Source organism: Odocoileus virginianus, chromosome 21 (genome assembly GCF_023699985.2).
Source record: "Odocoileus virginianus isolate 20LAN1187 ecotype Illinois chromosome 21, Ovbor_1.2, whole genome shotgun sequence".
Lineage (NCBI taxonomy): Eukaryota > Metazoa > Chordata > Mammalia > Artiodactyla > Cervidae > Odocoileus > Odocoileus virginianus.
The window spans coordinates 6,763,052-6,784,583 of NC_069694.1; the positions used below are offsets into that span (position 1 = coordinate 6,763,052).

At 45.4% G+C, this 21,532-nt stretch overlaps 2 protein-coding genes across 14 annotated transcripts in view; both read left to right on the top strand.

Moving 5' to 3' along the window:
- The window catches only part of RBM47 (RNA binding motif protein 47), a 175,437-nt gene that overhangs the window by 147,069 nt on the left and 6,836 nt on the right, over positions 1-21,532 (top strand). For 12 of the 13 annotated variants that reach the window (XM_070451989.1, XM_020878959.2, XM_070451985.1 and 9 more), the window contains 3 exons: positions 15,548-16,707; positions 17,535-17,741; positions 20,727-20,926. In XM_070451989.1, the coding sequence (XP_070308090.1) occupies positions 15,579-16,707; positions 17,535-17,741; positions 20,727-20,926 (1,536 nt within the window). In that variant the 5' untranslated portion in view covers positions 15,548-15,578. The remainder of the gene's footprint in view (positions 1-15,547; positions 16,708-17,534; positions 17,742-20,726; positions 20,927-21,532) is intronic. The other variant, XM_070451990.1, reaches the window with a different exon arrangement.
- LOC139030185 (nascent polypeptide-associated complex subunit alpha, muscle-specific form-like) lies at positions 7,118-8,491 on the top strand. The gene is made up of 2 exons (XM_070451927.1): positions 7,118-7,194; positions 7,285-8,491. Exons 1-2 carry the CDS (start codon positions 7,118-7,120, stop codon positions 8,489-8,491), a joined length of 1,284 nt encoding a protein of 427 aa, XP_070308028.1.

Consider the following 21,532-nt stretch of genomic DNA (forward strand, 5'->3'; position numbering starts at 1 on the left):
GGACAATACTCTGTATGGCTATTTGGACATAGTTCTAAATGCAGGTAAAACACAAAAGTTAAATATAAATAGGATATCCAAAGCAATTTATTGGTAGTTATATATAATATTACAATTCTTTTTCTAGCTTTATCTTACTCCATTTCTTATAAAAGACGGTGCTCATTCATTGGTTCTTTCATTAATTTTTTTCCTTTACTGAAACATTTCTTCATTTTGTGCTAGGCACTAGGGATACCAATTAAGGTCTCTGCCTTTGAAAAGTTTCAATTATAGATAATGAAATAAACTATGTTTCTTTATTTTTTCTAATACATTTCAAACAGTGAAGCATAAAGTGGAAATAGGCTAGACTGTCTACAATCCCTTCACAATAGGAAGTAAATTTTACTTTCTCTGTTACAAAGGGCCCTCTCTCAAATGGCCCCATTTCTAATAGAGTCCAAGTTTTTATAACAAGAATTAAGCTACTAAGTACTAGGGTTTAACTTTAGGCATACTTTTGCCAGAAGCATATGTTCTTTAGACTATCATTTTCATTTTTCACTATATGCAAAAATAATAATAGCAATAATAATAAACGAAGTATCACCAGAGGAAGAACAAAGCTAGAAAGTTAGTTAAGGGAGAATAACATTTAAATGTTTAGTGGATAAAAAGAAAATTAATTTGGGGGTTAGTTTAAAGTTGCATTTTAATGCATACTGTCTCTGCCTCCCACTAGAAAGTTTACTTCCTTTTATATGTTTTCTCACAAAGAGCCTATTATAGTCATATTGCTGTGGTATTTGAAAATATTTTTAACTTCAAAAATACCCCACATTCAACTTAAATATTTGTAGAAGAAAGTAGCCCATGGCTTAATCAGTGTTGAGAGTATTTCTGGCCAACTTCTATTTCACTGTACCTAGTGCCTTGGGATACTTGTCAATGAAATACAAGAACATCAACATTAAACAGGATCTGATTTTTTTCTGTGCTGGCAGATACTGTTCCCTAGTCAGAACTGAGATGACTAATGTTAACCAAACAAAATCAGAAGGTCACACCTAAAACTGAAACTAATGTTTGTCTATGTCATTCTATCTTAGAGAGTCTTTGTTTCAGAACAGGCAATTTGTCATTTTTCTTACAAGGAGACCTATGATATTCTTGTATACTATGATTTGACATAGCACCAGAAGGTAATAAAAGAACATAACCCATAGAACATGTACTCATGTATAATATGGAGCAATAATAATGGCTGTACTATTACTATATAACTATCACTTGCTAATATACTTTGAAACTGGGGGAAAGGAAGAGCATTTACACACCATCATTAAGCTACATACACTTATGTTTAGGAAAGTTCACTTTCTATTTTGGTATAAATTCAAGAAACTGAATGGAAAATACTCTTTATACACAAATTTTAGAATATATATGTAATATATATATTCTAAAATATGTATATGGGTATATACTCCAAAATATCTGTGTGTGTGTATATGTATATATATATATGTTCTATATTTGGACTATCCAGATTTGTCTTAAAGATAAATGGGCCATTTATCAAACAGAATTTAAACTAGAGACTGTACTCCCAAAGATGAAGCTCCTTTATTAAATTGTGATTCCCATTTTATCACTGTGTAATTGTGATTTTGAGCTTAAGCACATGATTATCCAGTTTCTCCATCAAGAAAATGGGACCGATACTTTGGCACAGTGTTATAGGTCTATATCGATATAGGGAAGGTATATTCAGGAAAGATATATATAGAGGGAGATCAATTTTTCAATAACTTGAATCATATTCTAGATGACACAGAGGACTTTTTAGCTAAAGGAACTCTATGATAAATCCCTTTGCAAATTAAAGAATATTTTTATGATAAAAATTGCCATCCATCAAACCACCAGTTCATATATTCCAGTGCTGGCACATGAAGCTTTTCTGTGAATATTACTCCCAGGTAACTTTCTTAAACTTGCAGTAGTAATTTGAATATATCATAGTTAATAAACAGTATTTACAACTACATTCAATGGGTAGACACAAAGCATTAGTGTAGGTACACCACACTACAATGTAGTAATGAAAAGGTAATAAACAATTGAACAAATATCAAAAAGAACATAGTATTTGCTCTTTGGCATAATCAGTAGCTTTGAAGAAGGCATCATTATAACCACATGTGAAATGTGTGGTTACGATGGTGCATTTCCTATATCAATATAGAAGGTAATAGCTACAGAAGTTCCCTTTCAGTTTGTACACAAAAATCTGGGAGTAAATTCCTTCAGATTCTTTAGCTTTTAAAATTACATTGTCAAACAGAAAATTTGTGATTCCTAGGTGTGACTTAGACACGGGGCTGTATTCCCAAGAGTACACCCTTGAAAAACATCTATTTTGCTCAACTGAAATAAAGATTATTTAAAAATCATATAGTATATAAAATACAAAATAATAAATTTGAGCACTTAATATAGCCAAGTACTTTTCTAAGTATTTTCTATATATCATTTCACTTAATCTTCAGAACATCGTGAGGTGTATTATCACCATTTTATAGATGGTGAAACTGAGGCTTAGGGAGATCAAATGGCTGGTGTGACAACACTTGCTTCTCAAGTGGGGGAGCCAGGGTATGAAGCTAGGTCTGATTCCAGAGCCTGGGTGAGTAGCCCCCATTCCCACTGCTATATCATGGTCCCATATCCTCACTTAAACATTTGGATTATGTGAATTCTAGTCCTTAAACATTTCCAGTTAAGAATTTAATAGTTCTTTTTCAAGTCTAAAAAGTCTAATTTGAACCTATTAACTACTTTATAAAGGGCCAGAAATAGGCTAATGGAGCAGTTTGCAGCACTCTCTGGAGGGTGGGGGCATGGGGCGGTGCAGTGAGGCATTTGGTATTATAGAAAGGAACGGTTTTCCAGCAATTTTACTGTGGACCTGTGCCTGAGTTTCCTTCAACTCTGTCAACCAAAGTCCATCTCTCACTGATAGTTTTACCCTATAAACACTGGCTGCAGTCAACTCCGCTATTACTAATAACACAGCAAAGAGAGTTATCGTGGCAGAAGGGACCCTGGGCTTTGTCATCAGCTAAATTTCAATTCTGAGCCGTCTTGGGTAAGTTATTTGATCACTCCGAGCCTCGAGTTCCTGCCCTTTAAAAAGGAGGCAATAATAGCTAACGTGTATCAAATTCTTACTGTATACTTGGTTTTGTTCTAAGGACTTGGTATTATTATCTAATTTATTCCTCACAGTGACGCCTTGAGATAGTGATTGTTGTTACCGCCAGTCCAGTCTCATTCTGCAGATGAGGCTGGTGAGGAACAAAGACTTTAAATAAATAACTACATCACTGTCACATGGCTTCACAGTTTGGGGCTCAAACGCAGGAAATCTGACCAAAGAGAGCAGGCCTTCTGCTAGAAAGGACTAGACAGTCAGTCTTTTAGGTTTTGTGGGCCATACTGTCTCTGCTGAAGGATTCAACTCATAGCAGAGCAGCATATAGACAACATGTAAACAAACTGAGTCCAATAAGACTCTATGAGAACAGCCACAGGGTTGAATCAGATTCCCTGCTCTAAAGCCCACATTTTAAACTTCATCTCATAGGGACATCTCGAAAAATCAGATAACTTCCTTAAGGTGTCTCATGGCACACAGTAGGTGCTCAACTCGAGAGTTTTTAAACCATACATTACAGAAATTTTATAAGAGATTATTTCTAGTCCATCTCCTTCCCTCCAGGGAATTTATATCATCTATTGCATTTAAGTTGCATTTAAGTCATCTGTTCTCTTTTATGCCACTCTCTTCTTAGCATATGAGGGAAGTAACACTCTCCAACCACTTTCCCAGCAATGCTGGAGATGCTGTGGAATACAGTCCTCCTCTGAAATCGTCCCATTGCGGTAAATGATAGCAGTGAGCAAAGTGTCTGGCTTGTAAAGATGCTCAATAAAATTGATTTTGATCTTCATGATTTTAATTAATTCATTCTATTACAAAATCATTGGGTATTACATTTGCAGTAATGCAATCAATATATGATAATGTAGTTTTAGGTGTAGGTGGATAAGGTGGATTACCCTTGCAGAATTTCCATCTGTCTCTAAATACAATTAGCCAGATGTGCAGATTTTCAGTCCTCACCCACCTGTTAAAGCTGGGTCGCTCTTTGGGTTCTGTTTTGACCCACAGTCCACTGTTGCTTGTAAACTTTACAAAGCTATGATCATACCTTAGGCACTCAATGTTTGCTGAAAGAACACATGTGTGTTCCTGTGTGTGCACGCACTCAGTCATGTCCAACTTTGCAACCCCATGGTCTGCAATCCCCCCCCCAGGCTCTTCTGTCCATGGAATTTTCCAGGCAAGACTACTGGAGTGGGTTGCCATTTCCTCCTCCAGGGGGTCTTCCCAAGCCAGAGGTCAAACCAGCATCTCTTGCATCTCCTGCACTGGCAGGCGAATTCTTTATCAACTGCATCACCCGGGAGGTCCTAGGGTTAAAGAACCTTATGTGGCTGCCCGTCTTTGCTCATGGTGTTTCCTCTGCCCTCTTTTCTCCCTCCTTCGTCCACCCTTGCTAGGCTGGGAACCCCAAGGACTGTGCAGCATTCACGACTGGATCACCAAGCACCAACACAGCCTGGCAGTCAGCAAGTGCTCAGTCGTTTTAGTCAGCAAGTGTTCGCATGAATGAATAAATGAATGACTGAATGAATGCATGCACAAACATTGTTTGAGCATCTATTTTATCAGACCATTGCCTTCTGCCTAAGGGGTACAGAGGTTGATTCTAGTATCAGTGAACTGATTTGTTCCAGAGGCAATGGTTGTTCATAGCCTGTCAAAAAACAAAATTCTGAATCTTAAGTGAAGCTTTTGACATAATTAGAAACCAGCAGTGACACCAGAAAAAGGTCTGAGTCTTACAAACCAGCTTGTCAGCAGTTTTCACATGGCCATGAAGCCAAGGGGTCTGGATTTAATAAGGCATTTCTATAGCTCGGCGGATCCTTAGCCTGATTGCAAAAGTGCTGTTTGTGTGACGCAGGCCTGTCGGTTTCCTGGATGGCAAGTCAGTCTAACAACAGCATCAGTGTGATAGGGCTTCATGGGGGTAGTTCTTTGCTTTGAAAAATTAAATTGATATATTTCCAACCAAATTAATTTGAGTAGTTTTGTATCAAAGAGACATTGCTTTGGACCTTTGAAATCTCTTGCACATGTCTCAGTTTTGATAGCCTTGACAGGAAGAGCCAGGTCAAGACACCAAGCCCATGCTGAGTGTGGAGATACTACTGTTTCATTAGTACATGAAACTTACACTGCTTCATGTGTAAGTGTCTGGGCTTCCCTGGTGGTTCAGCGGTAAAGAATCCACCTGCAGTGCAGGAGCCTTGGGTTCGATCTCTGGGTTGGGAAGATCCCCCAGAGGAGAGCATGGCAACCCACTCCAGTATTCTTGCCTGGAGAATCCATGGACAGAGGAGTCTTGTGGGCTATAGTCCTTAGGGTCGCAAAGAGCCAGACACAACTAAAGCAACTTAGCATGCACACATGTGTAAGTGTATAATCTGTTTATAACTCCAAGGTAGCCTCGATCAGTAATTCTCAACAGGGAGCGGTTTTGCCTCTCAGGAGACGTTTGTGGTTGTCACATGTAGGGGGTTGGGAATGTAGAGGGCAGAGATCCTATGAAACATGCTGCAGTCTGCAGGAGACCTCCCCACCCCAAACCAAGAATTATCACACCCACAATGGCAGCAGGGAATCCAGTTCAGAAACTTTGGGTTAAATGACACCCAAGGTTCCTTTGCAGCTCAAATTCTGGATTTTAGGAAATTAAATTACATTCATCAAAGAATTTTCTACATTGCCAAACACTATATACATTCAAGCTACTATTAGGATACAAGCTATCACTTCTTTTCCTTCTCCTCTCCAGGATTTGTGGGCCTGTCAACCTCTCTGTTCTGAGCCAGATGCCTCAAAGGTGTAGGTCAGAAGAGCCAAGACAGGGGTGAGACTAGAAGTTCCTTCTACTGCTTGTTCACAGCTTGGGAGAACATTAATTCAGGAAGCAGATATGTCCGAATTTGCAGGTTTCATTTTTTTTTTTTCCAGCATTACCCATCGACCTGTTGAGAAAGAAGTATACGTGTGTAATGCTTATTTAACCAGATGGCATATTCTTCTTAACTTTCTATTTTGTACTGGCGGTCAATTGCCAATTAACAATGTGACAATTTCAAGTGAAGAGCAGAGCATGAAGGGATTCAGCCATACATGTACACTTGTCCACTCTTCCCAAACTCCCCTCCCATCCAGGCTGCCACATAACATCGAGCACAGACAGTTCCATGTGCTATACAGTAGGTCCTTGTTGGTTATCCATTTTAAATACAGCGGTGTGTACATGTCTGTCCCAAACTCCTTCACTATCCCTTCCCCTGCCCCCCGGCAGCCCTAAGTTCTCTACCTCTGTGGGTCTCTTTCTGTTTTGATAAGTTCATTTGTATTAATTTTTTTTAATTTTTAGATTCCGCATATAAGAGACGTCAAGGGCTATTTCTCCTTCTCTGTCTGACTTACTTTACTCAGTAAGACAATTTCCAGGTCTATCTATGGTGCTGCAGATGGCATTATTTCATTCTTTTTAACGGCTGAGTACAGATAGCAGATTCTTAACAGGTATTTACGTGCTGCCAAAACCCCGCAGAAAGTTCCCCCACGCCACCCCCCTGGGGCAGGTGGTTCTACCCCCTCCTGGTACACAGCCAATGTCCCTGGGAACCCACAGCCAAGTGCCTCATTTCAGGGACATGTTGATAGAAATGCCTGGGAAAAGTGAACCTCTCGGCTTTCACCTGGTCATCAGTCATTCACTGAATGATGTGCTTTACCGTAACAAAATCTGTACCGGCATCAGTGCGGTTGAAGACCCATTATGAATTAACTCTTCTCAGAAGTAGCCAGGAGCGGACAGAAGGTATGGCCCAGAGTGCCACTACTGTAGGGCCTCTTTATCCTCCCAGGATTTTCCCTAAATAAAAGAGAATCACGGGAGGACTTTTGTGTGTCCCAAGGGCCATGCCTTCAAATAGCACAAGGCTGCTGGCCGAGGTCGAAAAGGTTGCTGTGCTTCAGCTTTCTGTTTGGGCCCCGAGGTAATTTCCAAGTATCCTGCCTCCATTTTCAGCAGAGCTGCTTTTACACGGTCAAGCCCTGGGGTAACAGAAATGTCCCTCTGCCCAGAGGCCTGCCCGCCTGTCCTCGGGCCCGGGGGCCTGCCCGCCTGTCCTCTGCCCAGAGGCCTGCCCGCCTGTCCTCGGGCCCGGGGGCCTGCCCGCCTGTCCTCTGCCCAGAGGCCTGCCCGCCTGTCCTCGGGCCCGGGGGCCTGCCCGCCTGTCCTCTGCCCAGAGGCCTGCCCGCCTGTCCTCGGGCCCGGGGGCCTGCCCGCCTGTCCTCTGCCCAGAGGCCTGCCCGCCTGTCCTTGGGCCTGGGGGCCTGCCCGCCTGTCCTCGGGCCCGGGGGCCTGCCCGCCTGTCCTCTGCCCAGAGGCCTGCCCGCCTGTCCTCAGGCGCGGGGGCCTGCCCGCCTGTCCTCTGCCCGGGGGCCTGCCCGCCTGTCCTCGGGCCCGGGAGCCTGCCCGCCTGTCCTCTGCCCAGAGGCCTGCCCGCCTGTCCTTGGGCACGGGGGCCTGCCCGCCTGTCCTCTGCCCAGAGGCCTGCCCGCCTGTCCTTGGGCCCGGGGGCCTGCCCGCCTGTCCTCGGGCCTCGGGGCCTGCCCGCCTGTCCTCGGGCCCGGGGGCCTGCCCGCCTGTCCTCTGCCCAGAGGCCTGCCCGCCTGTCCTCGGGCCCGGGGGCCTGCCCGCCTGTCCTCTGCCCAGAGGCCTGCCCGCCTGTCCTCGGGCCCGGGGGCCTGCCCGCCTGTCCTCTGCCCAGAGGCCTGCCCGCCTGTCCTTGGGCCTGGGGGCCTGCCCGCCTGTCCTCGGGCCCGGGGGCCTGCCCGCCTGTCCTCTGCCCAGAGGCCTGCCCGCCTGTCCTCAGGCGCGGGGGCCTGCCCGCCTGTCCTCTGCCCGGGGGCCTGCCCGCCTGTCCTCGGGCCCGGGAGCCTGCCCGCCTGTCCTCTGCCCAGAGGCCTGCCCGCCTGTCCTTGGGCACGGGGGCCTGCCCGCCTGTCCTCTGCCCAGAGGCCTGCCCGCCTGTCCTTGGGCCCGGGGGCCTGCCCGCCTGTCCTCGGGCCTCGGGGCCTGCCCGCCTGTCCTCGGGCCCGGGGGCCTGCCCGCCTGTCCTCTGCCCAGAGGCCTGCCCGCCTGTCCTCGGGCCCGGGGGCCTGCCCGCCTGTCCTCTGCCCAGAGGCCTGCTGGGCGGGGGAGTGTCTACTCTGCTGTTTACTGTAATGGGTGGTGGTAACTTGGCACAGAGCAGTAAGGTAACCGCCCAGGGTGAGGCCAAATCTTGAAAACTTTTTGTAGAAGTTGGTCTTCAATCCTTTGCCCCCTCATGTGTGATATTAAATATCATTTAATCTTGGAACCAATCCTCTTGAGATAGGTGCTATTGCTAGAACCATCTTGGAGATGTAGACATGGAACCTCATATGACATGGCAGGGAAGTGGCACAGTCATGACCTTGAACTCATGTTTCTTCAGCTCCAAAGTCCTTGCTGTCTCCAGTACAGGATGTATTATATCTATACATTGTGTATGCTGAGTCATGCCTAAGAAGTGACTATTAGTAAAGACACATTTTATGTTATAAATAAGGGGACATAAAAATAGAACCCTAACTGCAAAGAGAGCCAGAATTACCTCTTGAATAAATTCTAAAACCTTCCACTGGATTAAATTCCAGCTAGTGCTGGAAGACACTGATCACCACTGAGTATTATCTTCAAGTTGCAGTGTGTCTATTAGTGAGCAAATAAAACTCCCCCAAGAATTCCAATTCCAAATTGCATATTTATCACACACACACAGCTCTGAACCAAAGTTAACTGGTAGTCTGCGTTACCATGAGTGTAAACTCATGCCTGCTTTTGATCCCAGGTAGACTGGTTGGTAAACATTGGAAATATTTCCTAGTACAGTGTTAGCCCTTGCCCTCTAAAATGTCCCACTTCAGAGAATTTTCTGGTAGTCCAGTGGTTAGGATTCCATGCTTCCACTGCTGGGGGGCCTAGGTTTGATACCCAGTCAGGGAACTAAGATCCCACAAGCCATGTGTCAGAGCCAAAAGAAAAATGTCCCACTGCAAACTTAAAATCCTACTGAAAGGTACTCTAAACCAGTTTTAAGGGAATTCAAATCCTTGATGATTTCTGCTTTAAGCCTGAGTTAACCTCGAGATGTTATTTTACGCTAACAAGCCCAAACTCAACCTAAAACAAAGACAACAAAAATTCTAGCTAATAGTTCAAAATAATAATAGCTTGATTTGATAGTATATTCTGCTGTTTTACATGCCAAACTGTGAATAAATGAGCAGTTTTGAATATAATGCCCTGTTTGTTTAATGAGAGCAGCCTTCAGTGAAGACTGATGCGTCTTCAGTGTTTGTGAGCATGGCTGCATGGGGAGGTCCTGCTGCCAGGGATCTGGCATCCATGTGGGCTCCAGGACCATCTGAGCCCAATGCAGCAGGTCTCTGCAGGTTCCTTCTGGAAGAGCCTCTTGCAAACGGCTATAGCCAAAGGTTAGGCAAGAAACAGGCTTACACTCGGATGGCTGAGCCACGTCACCAGTGGAGAATCACACGGCCAGACAACTTACCTGCTATGAACGGACTCTGGGAAGCTCTGATATGCCAGTCTACACCAGAATTCACAGGCTAGGCCTCTCATTCTGCCTGGTTTTAAGGTTGGCTGGGGTAGCCTCTTGTTTCCCTGTAAACACAAGGAAGATTCTTAACTCAGTCTTAAGACTGGGTAAGATTTCTAAGTTCAGATTTCTTAGGCCAACATTTCTTGAGCACTTGGCCCGAGGTCCCGCACAGGGAGCTTTGCGTGGACCATTCCAGCTCACGGCAGGAGCCACTCAGGGCGGCTGGCGTGCAGCCTCGTAAGACAGTCAGGGCTCACGGTGCCCCGTGAGGACGAGGGCCACTGGTGTTTGGCACATAGTAGGTGCTCAATTTGGAGAAGGCAGTGGCAACCCACTCTTGCCTGGAGAATCCCATGGACGGAGGAGCCTGCATAGGCTGCAGTCCATGGGGTCGCTAAGAGTCGGACACAACTGAACGACCTCACTTTCCCTTTTCACTTTCATGCATTGGAGAAGGAGATGGCAACCCACTCCAGTGTCCTTGCCTGGGGAATCCCAGGGCCAGGAGCCTGGTGGGCTGCCGTCTATGGGGTCGCACAGAGTCAGACACGACTGAGTGACTTAGCAGCAGCAGCAGGTGCTCAATTAATATGTGCAGAATGAATGAATTTAAAATCTTAAGAAATTGTGTTCACATGTAAGTGTTAGGAGCTGAGCCAGCATTCTTCAGCAGATGTCTCTTCTTCTGGTCTCATAAATTTGACTGTGTAGTTAAATGGAAGACAGCTTAGAATTGCAGGTTGGGGTGGGACAAGCAGTTTGAGAAGACTCTTTAAAACTGGTAAGTAATTACTCAGCATAGGAAACAGAGGGAAAAGTGATTGTAATACCTTAGCAAGAAGAATCTTTGTTATTTAGCCTCATTGATGTTCTCTGTGAACAACGGTTGGCAAACTTCTTCTATACCTGGCCAGAGAGTAAATATTTTAGCCTTTATGGCCCATGCAGTCTCTGTCTGAACTAGTCAAGTCTGCCCCTGAAATGGAAAAAGAGCCATCTTTAAAAAAAAAAAAAGGAGGATGACTGTTCCAATAAAACTTTATTTAAAAAAAACAAATGGCAGGCTATATTTGGACCATGATGTAATTTTCCAAGCCCTGGTCTAAAGCATGTCTAGTTATAATAATGTTTCTGTTTCATCTCTGAAAGAAGGGTCATACAGCTAATGCTATATAGTTCCCCTGCTTTTAAGACATTAAATAAGCCATATATCTTTTACATATCTAAGCCTTTGGCCTTGAAAACTCATTAAACAGCATGGTAATTTATTTAACTATGGCATCTTAGACATATAGATAAGAAGAATGGAGTTTGTAGACCATAAGATTTTCTTGAATGTGTTAAACTAATGCAATATACCATTTGTAATGGCCGCTAATGAAATCCTAACTTTACAGAATCTTATTTTTATCCTTTTTGCATCTCTGAGCCTTCTCACTATGTGTGTTAACCTTTAGATAAGAAAGAACCATTTTAACTGTTTCTACATGTACAGTTCAGTGGCATTAAGTAGTAACTGATGCAACCATCACCACCCCCCCCTCCAGAACTTTCTTGCCATCTCTCGCTGGAATGCCATAAGCCGTAGTTCCCTGTTCTCCCTCCCCACAGTTCTTGGCAACCACTATTCTGCTATAATTTGACTCTTTAGGTGCTTCATGTAAGTGGACTCATACAATATTTGTCCTTTTGTGCCTGGCTTATTTCACTTAGGGCATCTTCATGGTTCATACATGCTGCAGCACATGTGAGAATTCCCTTCTTTTTCAAGACTGAATAACATTTTGTTGAGTACACACGCCGCATTTCATTTGCCCATTCATGTCTCAATGGACTTGGGAGTTGTTTCTACCTTTTGGCTACTGTGAATAATACTGTTATGACCAATGGTGTGCAAATATCTGTTTTGAGTCCCAATTTTCAGTTCTTTTGAGTATATACCCAGTAGTGGAATTGGTGGATCATATGATAACTGTTATGTTCTTGAGGAACCGCTATACAGTCCTCCACAGTAGCTGCACCATTTTACATTCCCACCAGCAATGAGCAGAGGTTGCCGTTTTTATACATTCTTGTCAACACTTATTTTACTTCATCAGTTTGTATGTTTGGTTGGTTATAATAGCATGCTAGGACTTCCCAAGTGGCTCAGTGGTGAAGAATCTGCAGTGCAGGAGACCCTGGTTCAATACCTGGGTCAGGAACGTCCCTTGGAGGAAGAAATGGAAACCCACTCCAGTATTCTTGCCTGGAGAATCCCATGGACAGAGGAGCCTGGCGGGCTACAGTCAGTGGGGCCACAAAGAGTCAGACATGACTGAGCGCGCACATGTGCGTGCACACACAAACACAATAGCATGCTGATGGATGCAGAGTGGAATCTCATTGCAGTTCTCAGTTGCTTTTATGTATCTCTAGTGTAAAAATAGTTCATTTAAATACCACACTAATTTATATTTCATGCAAATTATATATTTTTTTTTTCATGGGTATATGCATTTATTCCTCTCCTAACTCCAAAATTATGAGAGATGGCTTCCAAGGACATGAAAACAGTAAGATGAATAATAAACATAGCTAAATTCATGGTACTGGGGATATAGGAGACTAAAAAAATGAAACTATAGCCAAGATCAGATGAACCTGAGAGTGTGCTGTAATGTCTTACACAATAAGAAACTAAAGTGACAAATTCAGTTCTGAACCTCCTAGGAGCCAAAGTAAAAAGAGAAAGGGGGCCAGTAACATGACTCATTTATCCCAGACGATGAAAGCTCAGGGGAAAAAAGGCTTTTCTTGGCTTGCAGGTGCAGGAGACTAAGCTATAACTACTTACTGAAAGCAACAGATTTTCTGGTGAAATTAATAGGGCTGGAATTGAAAATGACTCCCTCAGCCTGGCATTATACAGCATTTTGTGCGAGTTAAAGAGTAGTTTCAAAGTACCATTATGAAAATATTAAAAGTCAACTCTACATCTCTCAGAAGAGAGGGAAGGACTATTCCTTTGGACTTTAATCACTGTTTTATGTAGTTAAACCATGTTAAGATCTTGAATTCCCTCATACGTGTTTATACATACCTGCCATTTCCTTCCCAGGTCACAGATTATAAATGCACATGTGTTTGTGCAAAGAATCTTCTTATCTTCTTAAGAATATATCCTTAGTTTCCATTTGGAAGGGGGGAAAGATCTTCATGTTCAAATCTGATACTGAAATTTCTGCTTCAACACAAAACTCCAGGAACTGTATTATTTTCAAATTTAAACCAGAAAAAAAGGCTTCATAATAATTGGATATGTTGCCAAAACAGCTTTCAAGCAACTGAAGAGCAAAGAAAATTAAAAATAAGAATAGCAGCCATAGCAAACAGATGTTTTTAAAGAACTGAGAAAGTGTCAAAATTACTCTAAAACTAAATTGGTCTTGAGTTTTACCCAGAAGTTTGGATGAAGTATAATAACTGACATTTCTTGAGCATTTACAATTTCCCAGGCACAGTTCAAAATGCTTGTATGTATTGACTCACTTTTGTAAACTTAACAAAATTAATACTATCATCATCATTCCCATTTTATAGATAGGGAAACTGAGGCATGAAGGAGCTGAATATCCTTTCAGGTCATACAACTAGGAAGTGTTCAAGCTAGGATTCACACACAGTCATGCACTCTGATTCCAGTTCAGTTCAGTTCAGTCACTCAGTCGTGTCCGACTCTTTAAGACCCCGTGAACCCCCCTGTCCATCACCAACTCCCAGAGTTTACTCAAACTCATCTACAGTGAGTCAGTGATGCCATCCAACCATCTCATCCTCTGTCGTCCCCTTCTCCTGCCCTCAATCTTTCCCAGCATCAAGGTCTTTTCCAATGAGTCAGCTCTTCGCATCAGGCGGCCAGAGTACTGGAGTTTCAGCGTCAGCATCAGTCCAGTGGCCACCCACTAACCCATGAAACTGTACTGTTGCTTACTGTTTCAGCAGATGAACCAAAGTAGTACTTGTTGGCCAAGAGGCAAAAACATACATTCTGTTGTGTCCCTATCATTCTTTTTCTTTTTTTCTTTAGATGAGCAAATGTACTTTAATTAACCTTGAAATTTCCCCTAATATCCTTGTGTAGAATTCCCAGTAGTCAATTTATAAAAATTTAGTTGAATGATGAAACCATATTCCTATTATAAATCGTATTTTTACAGTTTTAAGAATGTGGAGGAATGCTTATAAAATGAAGTAAAGCAGCAGATGTAAATTTGTCGGAAGCCTAGCTCCACCTCTCCCATTCCCCCCAAAGAAACTATCAAAAGAAAGACGGGAAAGTTTATGTGGCTACCACTGGGTAGGAGAATTAGGAATAACTTCTTTTCCTACTTTTCTTAATTTCCATAAAATTTACCTGAATACTTTCATAATCCAAAAAAATGAAATAAACTTCATTAAAAAAAGCTAATCAGAGCTATTCTTTACAAAGGCACAATAAGAAGCACCTAGTGATAATCTCACTGTATAATTTTAAATTATTTCTAAGGGCCCTGATCTGAAGAAGTGAAGGTGGCATGGTTTAGACTTGCACTTATGTGGCTATTTAATTTTAGAAAAAAATGAAAAACTCTGCAATTATCCCATTTCAAGTATTCAGTAGCCACAAGTGCCTACTGACAGCTTTTCCATCATCACAGAAGGTTCTATTGCCCAGCACTGGTTTAGAAGAAAGAACACAAGACGGCTTGAAATCAAGTCCCGATAGGAGCTGATACCTACTGTGTGAAATGAGTAATTTATTCAACCTCTCTGAGTGTATTTCCCCATAGACAAATTGGGACTAATGATACTATCACTTACCATGAAAGGAGATTAAGATCAAATAAGATAATGCATGTGACAGTTCTCTGAAAACTATCCTGTAGTTTACCAGATAGTTGTTGTTTCAAAAATCCCCAGCCTGAACCTAATCTAGCTCTGTGCACTGATTCCAAATCCATGAATGGTTCATATCAAGAATTTTGCTGACAGGGAGTGACACCTTAAAAAGTCAGACTTACCAGCTCTTCGCACAGTTCCTCACCCAAGTCCTTCGTTATTGTGGATGTTCCATTTCTTCCCTGTAAAAAGCTTCAGCACACAGTTCTGTATCTTCTATAATGACACCTCCTCAGTTTTTTCCTTAACAATATAAATACACTGCCCTCTTTCCATTCTTAAATGAAAAATCCTCTTTAAAAAGAAAGCAGGCTTTGTCTGCCAAAGAAATAAAGGGGGTAAAATGCTATAACTAAAAGGAAATCAATCTGAGTTGACAGTGCAGGAATTAAGCAAAAGATCTTGCCAACTGCCTCAAGAACATGAGGTTTGCACCCACAATGACAGCAGGTTCTCTATGCTTCAAAGCTGTTGGGGGTACTGATTAGGCGGAAGTACCTGCTCCTTCTGATTTTTTTTTTTCCTGAGTCACTTCTGGTTTTTCCTGCAAAACAACTTGCCTAATTTAGACTATTTTAGAGCTGCCGCTCATCCAGAGAAGTCCCCATCTTCTTTCTCATTTAACCACCCGATAGTTAAGCGTGAGTCTTGGATGGCTTTAAGAAAAAAAAAGAGAAGAAAAAGAGAAAAAGAAGAAAAAAAAAAACCTGTAGTCAGGTTGTGGCTCAACTTGGTGTAGATTCTAGGCTCACCGTCTCTCTCCTGCCGTCCCCAGGTCTCCACCGGCCGTGGATGCCTTTGACATTATGACCGCAGAGGATTCCACCGCAGCCATGAGCAGCGACTCCGCCGCCGGGTCCTCTGCCAAGGTGCCCGAGGGCGTGGCGGGCGCGCCCAACGAGGCGGCGCTGCTGGCGCTGCTGGCGCGCACGGGCTACAGCATGGTGCAGGAGAACGGGCAGCGCAAATACGGCGGCCCGCCGCCCGGCTGGGAAGGCCCGCACCCGCAGCGCGGCTGCGAGGTCTTCGTGGGCAAGATCCCCCGCGATGTCTACGAGGACGAGCTGGTGCCGGTGTTCGAGGCGGTGGGCCGCATCTACGAGCTGCGCCTCATGATGGACTTCGACGGCAAGAACCGCGGCTACGCCTTCGTCATGTACTGCCACAAGAACGAGGCCAAGCGCGCCGTGCGCGAGCTCAACAACTACGAGATCCGCCCCGGGCGCCTGCTGGGCGTGTGCTGCAGCGTCGACAACTGCCGCCTCTTCATCGGGGGCATCCCCAAGATGAAGAAGCGCGAGGAGATCCTGGAGGAGATCGCCAAGGTCACGGAGGGCGTGCTCGACGTGATCGTCTACGCCAGCGCGGCCGACAAGATGAAGAACCGCGGCTTCGCCTTCGTGGAGTACGAGAGCCACCGCGCCGCCGCCATGGCGCGCCGCAAGCTCATGCCCGGCCGCATCCAGCTGTGGGGCCACCAGATCGCCGTGGACTGGGCCGAGCCCGAGATCGACGTGGACGAGGACGTGATGGAGACCGTGAAGATCCTCTACGTGCGCAACCTCATGATCGAGACCACCGAGGACACCATCAAGAAGAGCTTCGGCCAGTTCAACCCGGGCTGCGTGGAGCGCGTCAAGAAGATCCGCGACTACGCCTTCGTGCACTTCGCCAGCCGCGAGGACGCCGTGCACGCCATGAACAACCTCAACGGCACCGAGCTGGAGGGCTCGTGCCTGGAGGTGACGCTGGCCAAGCCCGTGGACAAGGAGCAGTACTCCCGCTACCAGAAGGCGGCCAAGGGCGGCGGCGCCGCGGAGGCCGCGGTGGTGCAGCCGCCCAGCTACGTGTACTCCTGCGACCCCTACACGCTCGCCTACTACGGCTACCCCTACAACGCGCTCATCGGGCCCAACAGGGACTACTTCATGAAAGGTTAGTGGGGGCTCCTCGCCTGCGCGGCGGACGGGGCAGCCGCGTCGGCCGGTGGCTGCCGTTGGGCGGGGTGGAGGCTGTCGTTTACTGGGCTGGTGGACGGCGATCCCCCCCACTCACCCTCCTTGGGGTGTCGGTTCCACTCCGGCATTCACTTCTGCCGCATCCAGGAAAACGTAGATGGTTCATATATACAGCGTGAGGTAACGTGACCATCACGCGCAGCATGCAGGCTTTTCCTGCGTTCTGCCCTTCCAGGGCCTTTATCCAACGGGGGGCTAGACGGCAAGTCTCTGGGTTCTTAGGTTTAAACCTGCTTGTGAAATTAAACCTTTAGGGGGCACAGTAGTGTTGGGTTTGTGTTGTTTTGTTGTTTTTAGTCGCTGACTCGCCTGTCCTGAAAGCAGGCATTACAATGGAAAGCAAAATACTTGGGTTCTGGGTCCTGCCCTCTGATGAACTGGCTCTGTGACTTTAGTCAGCCCCTTTAAGCTCCGGAAGCCTGTTTTCTCACGCCTAAAATGAGGAAGATGAACTAGCAGTTCCCCTTCTACATCTAGTTTTGTGACCGTCTTCGAAAATTTTTATTTATTGGGGTGGCAGTTACAATCCTAGGAACTCACCCTTCAAGTTCATCTTGTGTACTAAGCAGACATCTTAGGATGCATCTAGGCTGGAGCCAGAAAGTCTGAAGCATCTTCCGAGCTCTCTAAAGAGCAGAGCTTAGAGCCAGGACAGATACCAGAGTGCTAAGAACCCTGGGTTAAGATCCACCTCCCGTACTGTCGCAGTTGGTAGCTCATCATTTTTTGTGTTGTTATTATAAGCAGGCAGCATAAGAGGCCGGGGTCGAGGCGCAGCTGGCAACAGAGCCCCGGGTCCCAGGGGTTCCTACCTTGGGGGATATTCTGCTGGCCGTGGTATATATAGCCGATATCATGAAGGAAAAGGAAAACCGCAAGAAAAAGGATTTGAACTTGTGCCGAATTTGGAAATCTCTGCCGTCAATCCAGTTGCCATTAAGCCTGGTACAGGTCAGTATCAACCGGAGTGAGAATGCGTTTATTCAGCCTGAACCCCAGCTCTCTCTCTTTGAGGTGACTCCCTCGGCACTTTCATCTGCACATGGGTTCCTCTTCTCAAAGGCAGCCGGAGATTAGGCAAGGGTTGTGGCCTCCTGGGCCTTCTTATCTAGAACTTGGGGGATGATCTAATTTTGACCATGTTCAAGTCAAACTTTCTTAATAGTGGGTTTCCCAAATGGATGCCACCGGTTGTTAGACTTTTTCTCAATTAGGCAGATTCTCAGTTAGGGAGGTTGGGGCGAGGGGTACAAGGGTAGAAAAATATGAGGCTCTACTGTATCTTCTACCAGCTAAAAGCTTTCTATTCCTTACTCAAGCCTATTTCAACCCCAGTCAATCAGAAGCCAGAAGGTGCAACTCTGCCAGTTCTGAGAGTTGTTGGGAAATTCCCCTTCAGGAGCAAATAACGCTGCTGCCCCTTGTCGTGGTCTTAACCAACCAGAACGCCTGGGAGTAAGGCCGCAGAGAAACTTTCTGCAGCTAATTCCCAGCTCTCATTTCCGCCTCTTGCTGGATCAGTAGATGGAGGGTAGAGGCACTCAAGTAACTGAAGCCAAGGACCTTGAACTTTGCTTCCACCCTCCAGGCCCCACAAAGCAGTTTTCCAACGTTGTTAAGGCTCGTTAGTCGTCTGAGACAGGCCTTCTTTCTGATCCTCAGCTGCAAGGAGCTTTATTTAACTGCGCAGTGTGAGCAGGGCACAAACTCCCTCTGTGCACACACCACACAAGCACCCAGACACATGGGAGATTGCATCATGATGCTCCTCCAGACCCCCAGCCTCCTGGAGGGTAGATTGAAGAGCTCTTTGAGAGCATCTTCACTTCGAAGCGCAGCTCCTCTGACTTCGTGTTGGCTGAGGACTACACTCCTTCCCCTGGCTGAAACAGTTTCAAGGGAGCTGTGTATAAGGGGTATAGGCTGGCATTGGCCACATAGGGGCTTACAAGGCATTTTCTCAGTAGAGCTTCCTTTTGAAGTAATCTAGTGATTTTTTTTTTCCCCCTAAATGCCTGTGAAAAAAAATATGCCACTTCTGCAGTTAAGTAACTCCTTAGACTGGATTTCCTTGCAAATGTCATTGATGCTTCAAGCAATATAAAACTTATCCTGTTTCTCTCTAATTCCATAAAGCAGAACCTGGATACAGGAGTTGTCACGTCTACTTGTTGGGAAAGGTATTCCCATTGGCAGTAGTTTAATATTTAACTAGAGAAAAGAAAAGTCGCTCAGTCATGTCCGACTTTGCAAACGCATGGACTGTCCATGGAATTCTCCAGGCCAGAATACTGGAGTGGGTAACCTTTCCCTTCTCCAGGGAATCTTCCCAACCCAGGTCTCCCACATTGCAGGCAAATTCTCTACCAGCTGAGCCACCAGAGAAGCCCAGAGAAAAGAACTCAAAGATCTTGAAGCATGTAACTGTGTGCTGAGGCATGGGGTAGAAGTTCCGGTGGCTGGTAGCCAGAACAATCTGGAGTGGCTTAGTACAACTCAGACGTAGCTCTGATTTACAGCCCTTTCTGGGCCCTGTCCCCTGGACCTCTATTTCTGATTCATTCAAAAAATTAGAACTCTGTATTTTAGGAGGAACAGCAGGCAATACTGAAGTATCTAGGCACAAGATCATATAGGTAGAAAGGCAGGTAAAAGATCTGGTTTAGATTTTAGATATATTTTATTGAATGACTGTACCATTGTTTGGCCTACAGTCGTTTCTCTTTGGGCTTCCGCAGTGGCTCTTTGGTAAAGAATCTACCTGCAGAGCAGGAAACACGGCTTTGATCCCTGAGTCGGGAAGACCCCCTGGAGGAGGGCAACCCACTCTAGTAGTCTTGCCTGGAGAATCTCATGGACAGAGAAGCTGGCTGGGTTACAGTCCATAGAGTCACAAAGAGTTAGACGCGAGTGAAGCGACTGAGAACACAGCACGCAAGCATTTCTCTTTACCTGATATCAAATCGGCTTTTATTAGAAGACGTCACCTACAGTTGGAGAATAAAAACAAGTGAAAGTATACTTTGCTGTATGCATTTCAGTATTCTTACCATCCTCGAAACATACAGCACACACTCACACAAACTCCCCCAAATCAGGGCTAATTTTTTTTTTTTGTCTTTTTACCTCTCCTTATCATACATTGGAGAAGGGCATGGCAAGCCACTCCAGTATTCTTGCCTGGAGAATCCCATGGACAGAGGAGCCTGGAGGGCTGAACAGTCCATAGGGTCGCAGAGAGCCAGACACGACTGAAGCAATTTAGCAGCAGCGGCAGCATCATACATTGACATTCGAAAACTGTGATCTGTCTGAGCCTCTGGTTGAAATGAGTGCTTTGGGACTTTATTCACAGAAACATGTCTTTGCATTGGCAGGTCGGGGAGGATGTACACTGACCTCTGAGTTCTCAGAATGAAACTCTCAGCAGCACCTGCTCTGTAAAACCTGGTGAAAGTGAAAAGGGCAGTGGGGCTGGTACTGAGTCAGACAGGTGATAAGGAGCTGGCAGGCCCTTTTCACACTCTTGGGCCTCAAGCCTCTGCTCTCACTCTGAGCCTGTTTTCTCAAAATTGCAAGGCCCTTCTTGCCCTGTAGGACCTCAAGCATGCGAGTCTAAATGCTATTCTGTTCTAAATTCTGTTGGCAGCAGTAGAAAATGCGGGTGCAGAAACAGCTGGAAGCCTGCCTGCCCTGAGGATCCGTGGGGAGATCCCACGCGTTGCCCACATGGTTCCTTTAGAAAGTCCAGCAGGATACGGGCTGCCTCCGCCTCCCCCCTCTTCCTCTTGGATGGCACCTGTAGTGAGAGAGCATTCGTTTGCAGGCAGAGCCCCCAGCTGCTACCCTTGTTTGGGAAGATATTGAGAAAGCGATGGCGCTTCCCTCAGCCACTGGACGTGACTGAGCTGTGCTTCCCTTTTCCTCCTCTCGCAGTGGCCATCCCTGCCATCGGCGCCCAGTATTCCATGTTTCAGGCAGCTCCGGCCCCTAAAATGATTGAGGATGGGAAGATCCACGCCATGGAGCACATGATCAGCCCCATCGCCGTGCAGCCCGACCCAGCCAGCGCTGCTGCGGCCGCCGCAGCCGCCGCGGCCGTCATCCCTGCCGTGTCCACCCCACCGCCTTTCCAGGTAAGCGCCTTGCTGCGGTGCTGGTGTGAGGTCTCCAGTATCACGGACTCAAGACACTGTGCCTGGCCTTCTGCTGGAACTGTGGGTCTGAGTGATAGAAGTATTTTTGTAAGATAAATCATGACAGGACGGGAAAATGTTAGCTAATAATTGTACTATCCCAAAATCGCCACTGTTTTAAAGATAGGAAGCAATATGCAAAAATGACATATGTAATTTCTCACAGTGATGTTATACATCCTTTTTTTTTTTAATGACACAGGATAATTTTTAACTCATGTACTTATTGTTACAGAGGTGACACATGGGGTCCCAGGGGGTAGTTCATGCCAGATTGTAGTTTTTGCATTCCAGATTATAGTTCAGTAAAGGTTTTTTAAAATTCTGCCCCTCTTCCTCCCCTCCATCTCTCTCTCTGAGTATATCCATACGTATATATGTGTGTATGTATATGTATATATATATGTGTGTGTGTATGTGTGAGTACCTGTAGAGAGACAGAAATGTCTATAGAGATAAAGATTTATGAAACTTTACAAAATCTGCCTTTAATCCTCTCTCCCAACCATAGCCAACTATTCCCATTTCTCCTCCCAATCCAGTTTG

What these genes read in the sequence shown, in the direction of transcription:
- LOC139030185 (XM_070451927.1), top strand. Translation starts at nt 7,118, where the DNA reads ATGCCTTCAAATAGCACAAGGCTGCTGGCCGAGGTCGAAAAGGTTGCT. An exon ending in CTTTCTGTTTGGGCCCCGAG is followed by an intron (nt 7,195 to 7,284) that starts GTAATTTCCAAG and finishes CTCTGCCCAGAG; the next exon opens with GCCTGCCCGCCTGTCCTCGG.